The 12,625-nt window shown below is 28.3% G+C and overlaps 1 protein-coding gene across 1 annotated transcript in view; it reads left to right on the top strand.

Moving 5' to 3' along the window:
• The first annotated feature begins 597 nt into the window (after positions 1-597).
• LOC136980966 (calcium/calmodulin-dependent protein kinase kinase 1) overlaps positions 598-12,625 on the top strand; it is a 50,326-nt gene continuing 38,298 nt past the window's right edge. The window contains 1 exon segment of the mRNA XM_067277167.1: positions 598-900. Within this exon segment, the coding sequence (XP_067133268.1) occupies positions 862-900 (39 nt within the window). The 5' untranslated portion in view covers positions 598-861.

Below are 12,625 nucleotides of genomic sequence, written 5' to 3'. Positions count from 1 at the left end.
ATACGTCAGAAATGGTAAGACGTCAAAGCCACACTTTCAAATTAACCATAGCAATGCCTGTCAGAATTTAAATATTCAAAATTGAGGAAGAGAGATGGTAGTACATTAAAAAATTTAAAATATCTAGTCTAATCAATATTTAAATGTATCAAATAGAAAAACTTTCATTTTCTCCACATAAATTTATTTTTCCAAAGATAATTCTGTAAATATATTAAGATTTTATGTATATAGCAATAATTTTTGTCTAATGTTCTAAATATACCACTTTTATGCTGCAATAAATCAACTCTCTCTCTCTATAAAAATTAAAAATTTAATATGAAAAGTTTTAAAAACTGATAACCAAATATATAAATATTTAAGAAACTATTTTAATATTAAAGTTTTAGAATTTTGCAAAAATAAAAATATTGATGATGAAAGTTTTTTTTTTTTTAAACAAAATAGAAGGGGGGAGGGGAAAAATCTAATAAAATTTTGACATGTAACGATTTAGTAAGTTTTACTTATTTGCAATATTTTTTTTCTTATCTGCCATATTTATTCAATTTTTAGCAACGAAACGAAACTCATAAAATTAATTATCATCGGGGAACCATTTTGTAAACTTAATTCGATTTAACACGTATTATAAATTTACTTTTTTCAATGGGTAACACGAGCCTTGGGAGAAATAAGTTGATACTAAAGCAAAAAGTTATGAAAACCATTTTGTGATATGAAACTTCCGTAAGCGAAGAGTGGGGAAGGAAACAGGCAGATGGAGGTAGCGCTGCTAAATGGACTGCTAACTTATGGATAGAGATAGGAGTTGTATGTCGTGACCATCTCACACCATCTCGTCAATGCTAGCGGCAGATGTTCCTATGTTTACCGTCATTTTTCTGTTTTACTAAGGTGAGTTATTTTATATCATAAAATATATAAAAGTTTAAAATGATTTATTGTAAGAATTATGTAAATAATTGATCTATCTGAAATTATTTATTTGCGCAAGTTTTACAAATGTTTAACTATTAAAATTGATTTTAATGTATAAACAAACATGAAGTTAAAGATTTAAATATTTAGTTTATATATAAATTAAAATTACAAGATGATTAATATTTAAAGAAGCTTGATTAATTTTCATTAATAATTAAGACAGCCCTGTTAACTTTAAAGACAATACTTTTAAATGAGCGCCTTTATTGTATTATAATACAATTTACATAGATTTACGTAATGTATAATAATAATAATAATATTATTTTTTTAATATTTAAAGATAGCTCTAATTTCATCTTGGTTCCAAACTGACATATATAAGATGGTATCGATCGATTCAAAGGAATTTCTATCGCTCCATAGCTAAAAGCCTTAATAAGTTCAGCTGGTAGATATTTAATATCTGGCATGACATACTCCCTTCTACTCACTAATTGTATTTGCACATCTGCTGCTTTTGGTGCAAAATTTTGACACTTCTAAATATTTCAGAACTTTTAAGGTCAACACACACAAAATTTCGACTAATACTATATTCATTGACTCCCCTACCCTCTATTGTTTGGGGTGTTCTTCTTTACACCTGTCAGGTTTGCTTCAACAGGTAACACGTTCCAAGTCACGAGTTAATATTTGAATTTCCTTTACAGTATGTCATTTTATCCTATTATATTGAGCTTATCGAGTTTATATTCAAAGAATAAACTTGCATTTTTTTTAGCATTATCGACATATTTCGTCCTCCCGTGAACAGTATTTCTATTCACTTTTTACGTAGAAAAATCAATTTATTAATCATATATACGTATATAAATATATTAAGAGTACTTTTAGATAAAGATAATAACCGTATAACGCGCAATTACTCTAAAAACTTGAGCTATATTTTTATTTTATTCCCTCTTTTCCGTTATACAAATAGACAATTCAAATATTTGAAAACGACATCTGAAACTCCTCAGCAGCGAATTTTATAGTTTATAAAAGATGACACATCATTTCTTTCTTGGAAAAAATCATTTAAATCCATAAAATTCGACTTAAATATATTCTAAGTCGAATGCCTAGTAAAGTGTCATGTGACAATAAGAAAAAGAGAAAAAATACATATAAAAGCTCTAAAAATATCTACATACGTTGTATTTTCTAAATTTACAAAAGCTGCTATCATCCTATAAAACTTTTATATGGAAAAAAGAAAACAAAATTGGAAAATCCTTACAACGTTTTAAATTTTTTTTTTAAAAAAAAGTACGATTTTCATATGGAAATAGCTAAAAACGTTCTTAGAGGCTTAAAAATCCTGTTTTTCTTAGTTTAATAGTTATATCGCCAATAGTTATCGAATTTGTTATAAAAAGGAAATATGTTATCGGAGTTGTTATTGGATATTGATATCGATTTATAAGCTCTCTCCTTTCCTCAATAAAATAAAAAAAGAATACATATGTTGGAAGAAATATATATATATAGAGAGAAATTGTATGTATGAGTGTGTATATATTTTTGAAATTTAAGCATTTTTTTTTTCCTGCGGTAAATTTTCGTATTATACAAGGTTTTTATTTATTTTTTACTTTATAGTTTGTTGAATAAACATTGCTGTTTATTTTCTTAATTAAGGAAAGGAAAATATTTTTAATTAATAATATACAAAATAATAAAATTCGAATTGATGTCCGCAAAAAATAAAAATTGCTGGAAGTGGGTGTTACACACGTTCAGAAGAATGATTTTTCAGTACCATACTGGAGGTTATACAATGTTTTTGAATTTTTTTTTAAATTGAATAAATATTTTAAATTATATTAAACACATTTTAATTTACTTATATGTCTTTATATTAATTACATTTATAAATCTTGTTTAAGATGAATGGCGGGTGAAGCTTTATAATTTTTTATTTTTTCCAGTGAATAAAAGACTGTTTTCTTTGTTGTTTTTATAAAAAAAATATATGTTTTTGAAAATTCTAAAAAATAAATTATTGTTGAAAAAATGTGCTAAACATGTTTAAATTTTCATTTTTTAATATTCTTGTTGTGTAAAGTATTCAAAATTTATAATAAAATTTGAAATTTTAAAGAGTTTTTGAATGTATTTGTAGATATTTCGTTGTTTAAGTTCATTTATAATTTTTTTTAATGAAAAGAAAGAATATAAATTTCATAAAACTGTAGATTTATCGTTAATCATGTTATTTTATTTCATATTCAGAAGAAATTTCCAGCAACGTGAATATGTGCAATTCCTAAACGACATTTCATTAAACAAAAGCGCATAAATGTGTATGAGTTATTTGTTATATTAAACATCTTTTATTAATAAAATATTTCAAAATATTAATAACTCATTGTTCCTCAATTTGAAAAGAAATATTTGTTTGATTATTTTCAAGTTCTTGAAATTTTAATTATTCAAATGCAGTTACATCTGTGATTTACTACATTCTTTTGAATACTTATCAACTTCTATACCTTACGGAGTAGACAAAAAACATCGCACCAGCTGATTCTGCAATATTTGACGGTTTAGGTTAGGAATCCTCAAACTTTGTCTGCCGACTTGTTCAAAGATTCCTCGATTTTTTATCGACTTTCCTCATTTTATTTTAACTTATCTTATACAGTTACTAATAATAAAAATAAGTTAATCCGAGCTGCTATTAATCCATCCATCCATTTTTGTAGAAAAGATCTATTTGGTGTTTAAATTTAAATTATCCTGAACTGTCACATACATAATCCATTGGACTAACAATTGTTAATGAACCGCTTTCAATCGATTTCCGACTAATTTTCTGCCCCTGAAAATGCCTTATCGATCTCGTCCACTTTGGGGATACCTGGTATAGATAATCGATAGTAATTTTTTCGAAATCGTAGTCGCCGTGCATTCCGATCCCTTTCTCGTAGGGCTAAATCTTACCGTGGCTCCTATGAAAAATAACGTAAAGTTTAAGTTTCAAAGTCGCAAAGCACCAAAGACACCAAAGCAGAGAAGTCTGGTACAATTTCCCCACCAATGTTTATGACGTGTCCAGCCGCTTCCTCTTTGAATATTTTAACCCATCAAAAAGATTTTGTACTAATTTTGAGTCGCTTTACGACTTTTTAATTTAAACTGTGCCGCATCTTTTTTAAAAGCGGAGAGAAGACTTAGGGTCAGTTTACGCACAACAGTGACGTGCTGGCACAGTGCAGTAAGCATCGATAAATATCATACATAGCCAATCAGAATTTCATGTACGATACTTGTATTGACAGAATACAGATCACGTGTCGTAGATGAAACTCTGATTGGCTATGTGTGATATTTATCGATGTTTATGCACCAAACGGTCACTGTGCCGGCACGTCACTGTTGTGTGTAAATCGACTCTTAGCCCCGTGAGAAAAGTGGTCAGGAGTGTAGGAAACTACGTCATCGAATAGCCCACTACCGATTACTTATACTCTCGAATACTTGTATTCAACTAATACGTAGCAGAAGCCAAATAAGCTTGGTGCGATGTTTTGTCAACAGTGTATAGTGCTGAAAAAATTACATTGTTGAAGCCATTCAATTACTTCTTTGACTAAACCTGATGATATGACACAAGAACAATGAAAATGATCAAAATTAATCACTTGTTCTTGTTGACTGAACATGATTTCAGGCAGCCCTCGGCTTACACTACGTTCTCGGACACACATTACTTTTTACAATAGCGGACATCTCGGAATCACTACTGTGTTCCGAGCAAGAGGTCAAAACAGTTTGTCCTTGCATTAGGGCGTGCGTCAACGTGTTGTGTGTTTTGCCAATTTATTTGTTTATGTTTAAATATGTCGTTCTTATAAATCGATAAACGGAGAGATTGCAGTGTTGATACGAACAAAAAGAAATTAAGGACTCAAAATTCATACGATCGAGACAAAGAAATAAATAAACGTTCTGAAAACGATGAATCTTTTGCTTCAATTGGACGTTTGTACGGTGTAAACAGATCTACGATATAGTCAGTTTTGAAAAATAAGAGTAAAATTAAGGAATACGTTCAAAATTGTGGAAATATATCTTCAAAGATTGTTTACGAAAGACACAGCATGTTATAGAAATCTTTATCAAGAAAAGAAAGAGTGGTATTCAACAAATTCTCGATAAGTTTATAAAGAAAACACTCGAAAGCACTTAAACACGCCTCGTTAACTTATATATACATGTTGATAAATAAATACTTTAAAACACAGTTTTTTGTGCATATTTTTTTAGATCCCTCTACTTTCGAACATTTGACATTTGCGCACACTTTCAGGAACCATTTATGTGCGAAAGTCGAAGGCCGCTTGTATATCTTAAATGTGATATTTTTAAATTAAACAATACAACAAAGTCGTAAAGTTGAAAAAATTGATCATCAGCTTCTCATCCATCTTTAGCAACATCTCAGTTAATTAAAAAAATAAAAAAGGAATTAATACTGCATAATGAGTTCTTTATAAAATTATCCCTAAGCATTGAGTGACCAGAATGTTAAAACAGAATTCAAATTTCTTGATTTAGCAAAACAAAACTCTTCTCCATGAACTAACATTAAAAACATTTGTATAATGATGCAACAAGAACTTCACACTTGTCATAAATATTTTGCTGATTATATTTGAAAAACTACTTTACTATTGAATATTAATTCTTTTCATCTCTATGTCCTTACTGTTTTACATTTCTATGTCTATATTGTCTACTTGGATCTTGTTTATTAATAGGACTTAATGCTGGTGAAGTTGCTGATTAGCAATGAGAGATCTTAGTCAAAAGTCAAAGCGAATTATCTCCTCCCTTTGCTAATCAGCAACTTCACCTGCATTAAGTCCTATTAATAAACAAGATCCAAGTAGACAATATAAACACAGAAAATATGTTTGCATCTTGTACTACAATATAATAAATATAATGTTATGCAATTAAAAAAGTGATGAACACATGGTTGTTGAGAGGAGATAGTTTGGGATTTAGTGTTAGGATTCACTATGGGCCTGGTGTCGCTCATAGTGGCTCCTAATACTATAAGTATTAAAGATTTTTTGTTAGTAAAATGAAGACTGTCCCTTATTAATAAAGAGACATTCTCAATGCATTTCATTTGTTTAAAAAAGGACTGCATTTGCCATTTTTTAAACCAGAGGCCCCATACCGAGTTTTTGACGCCTGCTTATAATTGGTAGTACTGTTGTACTTAGTGTATCATTAGTGTTTTCAATTTTTCCTTGTGATTGTGTATGATCATATTCATCTACAAGATTTGCCATCTATTTATTTACTGGAAGACAAATAAATACTCGGAACTGGTAAAAAAATAATAATAATAAACTGCAATGTGCCAAAAGCAATTATCCCGAGATACATTTTAAAATAAAATACCTAAAATGTTTCTGCTTTTGACAAGCCAAATAAGAATTCCACAATCTGTTAATGTAATTTCATATAAAATTAAACTTCCCATTTGTCTCAAGGCTTCTTCAGATCGTTTTGAACAAAAGGCTTCGGACTAATGACAAAACGTATTAAATGAGAACAGAAATACCAACAAAATGGACCAAAGATACTACGTTAATGAAATACTCCATCAATACATTAATCCCATTTAAATTACGATCATTACAATGGTTATAACAGCTATTAATGCTGAAAGTAAATTCAAACCCAAAAATTAGAAAGCAACAATAAAAATCACAACTACCGAATATCCCAAACTTTTCAACGTATCGACCACATTGTTAAATTAAATATTCATAAAAGATGGGTAATGCTTTAAGGAAATACTTTAGCAGTTGAAGTACATTTCTTAATCCCAGTTTGAGGTGGAGTTTAAAGTTATTAAAAAGTAATTAATCGAGGCCTTTTCCTTGTTTTATAGATATAGATAACATTAAATGACTCAAATGCCATTAGAGTTGGTGTGCAGTTGTACTGCAGAGTGTCTAACTTATAATTAAAGTATACCACTTTAGATCATTCTGGAGACAAAACCGTCAGACACACGAAATATTTTAGTCACGTTTATCTCGACACGGGGAAAATTATGCACAATTATGGTTTCAAAAATAATCAGTTTTCGTCGATGGTGGTCTATAACGGCGTCACTGTCGCAGCGGCAGCAAAAAACTGTTCAACATGCTTTTTGTCACTTTATCATATTGCGATCGAGTTATCACATCAGCAACATCCGAGTGAAACATGTCAGAATTAATGAGACTTATTTTCCTTTTAATTTGCCCCTTTATTTCTGGTAAATACGCAACTCCGCCTATATAAACTCTGCTTTTCAAATAGCCCCCTAAACAGAAGTTACAAGGTGTGAGATGAGATGAACGAGCAGTCCATTGCATTGTAAAAGACTGACTGAGCACCCTTTCATCACAATGGATATTGCACCATCTTGCATAAACGTGATGTTACTCGAACGTTCTCTCTTCTGTAGTTTACTGCTCCTTGTTAAATTCGGCAGTGCAACAGCTGTGCCGAAGCGGAAGCATCCGAGTAGTAAGTTTACAACAAAAAATTCTACAGCGATGACGAAACAACATGGCGTCTGTACAGTTTAAATAACTCGTCGAAGTGAGATTATAAGCAATGTTAATAGATGTAAAAGTACTCTTTTCCCAGTAACGAAAGATAATGACATTTAACTAAAATGCAAAAGTATTTTAAGAGTAAAGAAAGTTTTTAGCATGTTCTTATATCGCAGCTGTTGTGACGCTGCTGCAGTGGCGTAGCGTAGTGGGGGCGGCAGGGGCGGCAAAATTTTCCTCCGCCCTGGGCGGCTGACACCCACGCTACGCCACTGCGCTGCTGCCAACAGCAAGGTCTATATAAGAAGGTCAGGACACGCGTACTGGAGCCACCATTTTGGGCCTTTTCGAGTCGCATGTTTAAAACGAACTTGTACGAGCAGTCAGTTTTATACGACATCAATTAAACTAAAATTGCATAAATTAGTTTAATTGATGTCGTATAAAACTGACTGCTCGTACAAGTTTGTTTTAAACATGCGACTCGAAAAGGCCCAAAATGGTGGCTCCAGTACGCGTGTCCTGACCTTCTTATATAGTCCTTGGCCAACAGTGGCGCCGTTATAGACACCTAGCGGCGAAATTTGTAACTAATTTTGAAAATGTCTATGGTTTTCCGTGTCCAGATAGATCGATAAAATTTTCTAGGTATGTTTATCTATCTCTAAAGTGCTTTACCGTACGTTAATTATAGACACCATGTGTCAAAATTATCAAACAAAAAGTAATCACTAGGTGGCGAAATACCAATTTTTCAAAATTTAAATTAATTTTAATAAGTTCGTATTTTAAAAATTTGTTTTATTCTTATTTTTGTCATTTTTATTTCTTTTCCGGCAATTTCCGATAACAGTTTTAAATTGAATCGCGTAAATATAGACAAAATGAATTGTTGAAATGTGCGAAACATTTTTCTAAAAAAAAAAAAAAACAATTCAGTTAAATTTAAGCTTAATAAAATTGTTTAGATTGAAACGAAAAGGATCGAGAATAAAATCAATGTACATTACAAATAAAGAAAAATTGGACGTTTATATGAGATAGAAAATAGCCTTCGTTAGAAAAATTGAAGTTTACTTTAAAGTTAAGCTTTCGCAATGGAAGAGAATAGAAATACTGTAATTGTAAACTAAAACAAAAGAACAGATATTTATTATTTGAAGGCACTTGATAGAGAGTTTAATTTAACTTCATTGATAGAAAAGGGAGAAAAACGGTCTTAAAAAAAAAAAATTCGAGAAATTGCAATTTCTGTTAACAGATGGCATCATTCGTGCAACTACAATAATTGTATTATTTTTTTATAATTAACGTTAAACAAAAGTAAAATTTTATTTATTGTGAAAAATATTCTATTTTGGAATTTTTATTAATTTAATTATCGTAAACAATTTTTTATCAATTTGACTTTAAAAAAAAACTACATAAAACTGATCTAATAAAGAAAAGACGTAATTTATGAGGAAAAAAAGATATTTTCGTTATTATTCAATTATGGTCGACTATAATAAGATTAATGAGGAATGGATTACAGGTTTTATAGCCTTATCTGGCTGTAAAAGTTGTAAAATATTCGAATTACTCGAAAATTATATTTTATAACGTGAAGAAGACAATTTTAAGAATTTTATAGATGTAATTGACGTCATTATAGTAATGACCAATGATAGACGAGGATTATTAGAAATTGTTGCAGTCTGATTGGTTTATGAACTAATTACGTCAGATATGAGTATAAGCGTGTAATTTTTTTTGTTGTTAGTAACAAGAAAAGTTTACTAATTAAGACTTTAAAATAATTTAACTTTAACATTATTATTTATTTACATTTTCAATTAGTTTCGTTTTAAACCGAATTAGTTGGAATATTGTAATTAATTAATTGTTAATTGTTATTAATAAAAAATGAAAGGAATATAATAAATCGCATTATTTTAAAAGATTTCTTTATGAAATAATTATAAAGAAATAAGTTTGTAATTATTATTTAATTTATTAAGGTTTAATCACCTCATACATGCAAGTATTAATTATTTGTTTGAACAATAGGACTTTATAAGAATAAAATTTTTAAAAATCTTTGAATAAATCTTTAAATAAAATTTTAATTTTTAAATACTTTTCAGTTTTCAATTTTTTCCCTTTTTTAAATAAATATTTAATAATAATTTTAAAATAAATAATTAATAAAATATGTTTAAAAATTCTGCTGATTTATTCTTACATTTTAAAATCTTAACCACGTATGCTTTGTTTTATAAATACATATTTTATTAATAAAATATTATGTAAACAATATGGAATTTTTAAAAAATTATTTCCAACAATTTAAATTTAACATTTTGATGAAGATATTCTTGTAATTAAGACTTCAAAATTAATTTATTAATGAGGAATTTGTCCAGAAATTTGAATTTTAAGTTGGCATATGTTTAGAATTTAATTAATGCTCTTCTAATAGATATTAATGTATTTAAACAATACCCATTATTAGATGAATTAATTTATAAATTTTCCTTTTAATTCTTATTATCATTCAAACCTCTTTAAATTATTGAAATTTATATTGCCATTCGAACAGCGTTTATATTAATAAATAAGAAAGTCAAGCATTATAATTTTAAGTAGATTTTCCTATTAAATAATAACTTAGGATGTGTAATAATTTAACGATAAAATATTCGATTACAAGTGTATACTTTAAGATAAACAAATAGTTAAATGATGTATTGAAAATTACGTCAGATATTTTTAAAATAAAAATTACTTTAAAACGAAGAAAATATTATTAAAAAAAGTAATTTAAATTTATTTTTTATTGGCGCCATCTGTACTCAGAAATCTCAAATAAAAGATGAAATATTTCGTATAAATAAATGAAAATTGCTAAAAATTTTCCGAATATGAATAATTAAATTGTTGCCGTCGTGCTTGCTACTCAGTGTGGCATTAATTTCTTATGATAGGTTCCTCGAAAGCTGTAAATGATGTCACGCGCTATGACATCAAAAGGAAGGGATGAAAAAATGTCTGGTGACAGGAAACCAGTTTTTGAGTGTCATATCGAAAATATATATATATATATATATATACATGATTTTTATTCATTCATAACAAAATGATTATTTTTTTAATATATAAACCATGTCGAAATTTCTTAGATATTTTTGGATGAAATTTTTATGTGAAGGAATTATTGATTTATTGTATAACTTTCAAGAACTCATGAAAAATATGACATATTGTTCTTCTGGAGATTTTGAAAGATAAGATATACTGCTTTTAGGAATTTTCAAAACTAGTGACACAGCACACCGCTCTCGAATTTTATTTTATTTTATTCTCATCCTACGACAATACTAACTTCAAGGGTTTTTGAAGGTTACATTAATATACGGTGTTACGTTTGAATACTGTCGAAAATTAGAGCAAACTTTTCAGGAAATACTTAAATGATATCTTCGAAAAGTTGTTCTTTTAGAATTTCCCGAATGTTTTTGAATTATGCTAGAGAAACGACACGGGTTGCAAAGATTTTTGATGGGTGCAACACGAGCTTCTAAGATTTTTCAGGGCACAATATGACTTTCATAGGTTTTTGAACTGGGCAATATAACTATTGGAAAATTGCATTATGTAATTCGAAAAAAAAAACATATTGTATCTTCAAAAATCTTTAAAATTCATGCTGCGCGTATGAAAAAAAAAATCTTTGTAAGTAATTTTCAGGGCAATTTCAACGATACAAAATAACGATTTATTGATTTTTTTAAAGGTATGATATATTGTGTTTATGCTGCTTCATTCAAAAATTACTAAACAGTTTTTTTTTTCTTTTCTTTTTTTTTAAAAAGTTACAATACATCACGTCAAAGAAGAGAGAGTTTAAAAATTGGTAACAACGTATGGCGCCATTTTATGAATAAATAAAGTGTAGACTCAATAAAAATTCCATTAAAATATTTTTATTTTTTTCCTGCTATCTAAAATTGATTTTTCTCGTAATTGATTCTCAATACGAAAAATCACATTATCGTAGAAAAGATGTATAGCATTCATGGTTTTTAAAGAAAGAAAAGTGGGGTAAGCAATAACTATTCTTCAATCGGTAATGCACGAGGCAGCAAACTAACAACCCTTATAAGTCTGTAATTTTTATTCGAAGGACATCAACCGAACTTTTTAGAAAGTTATTATTAAGTTTATAAAATAGTTATACCAATTTGATTTCCTTATTTTCCTTCTTTATTGCTCTTTGAATGTAATCACGCAACCCAAATCTCTAACTAAACGAATTTCTCTTCCCTGTTTTTCTTCGTGGTTTTAGTATAAAATTAATTTATATAATAAATTATCATGTGGAGAAAATTGCTATATATATTTTTTAATAAGGAACAAAGGTTTAACGAGTTTTCCTAAATTAAATTTTGATGGAAAAATATATAAAATATGCCATAAATGTCTGGATGATAAAGTAAAGTATGCTTAAATCAGTTTATTCATTTATTTATCAGAGATTTTAGTTGATTTAATTTGAAAATCGATATTAATATATTAAAGAATTCAGGAAAATTATATCAAAGAAATGTAAACAAAATAATGTAAATATTCTGACAGTTGATTCGTTTAATATAAAATTCAATTTTTTTTAAATGAAATTTTGATAAAATTAATCAATAAAACTGTCTAAATATGACAAGAATATCTGCATTTCATATAACTTTTGCATATATATATTTAGTTTAATTTTTGGGGATTTTAATTTATTACATATTTTACGTTATTATTTCCTCCGGAATGGAGACACTGTCTCAGAAATCTGTCACCACAATTTGAATTTCATCATACCGAAATAGTTATTAAGTTAAAGGAAAGATATCACACAGCGAATTCTTTTTTCTTTTCTCTTCGTAAATTGAACATTTGATCAAATTTCAATTCTAGAAACAAATGTTATTTCCATTAAAATATTTCACGTGTGTGGTAATTCAAGAATCTACCATAATTTAAAAAATACTCGAAAGATTCCCGAACTGATGTTTTTTTAATGCAAATTCAATTTAATTAAATTTATTGAAGTG

The sequence above is a fragment of the Centruroides vittatus genome, unplaced genomic scaffold, assembly GCF_030686945.1.
Source record: "Centruroides vittatus isolate TY-2023 unplaced genomic scaffold, ASM3068694v2 contig_738, whole genome shotgun sequence".
Taxonomy (NCBI): Eukaryota; Metazoa; Arthropoda; class Arachnida; order Scorpiones; family Buthidae; genus Centruroides; species Centruroides vittatus.
This window is presented reverse-complemented; position numbering and strand designations above follow the sequence as displayed.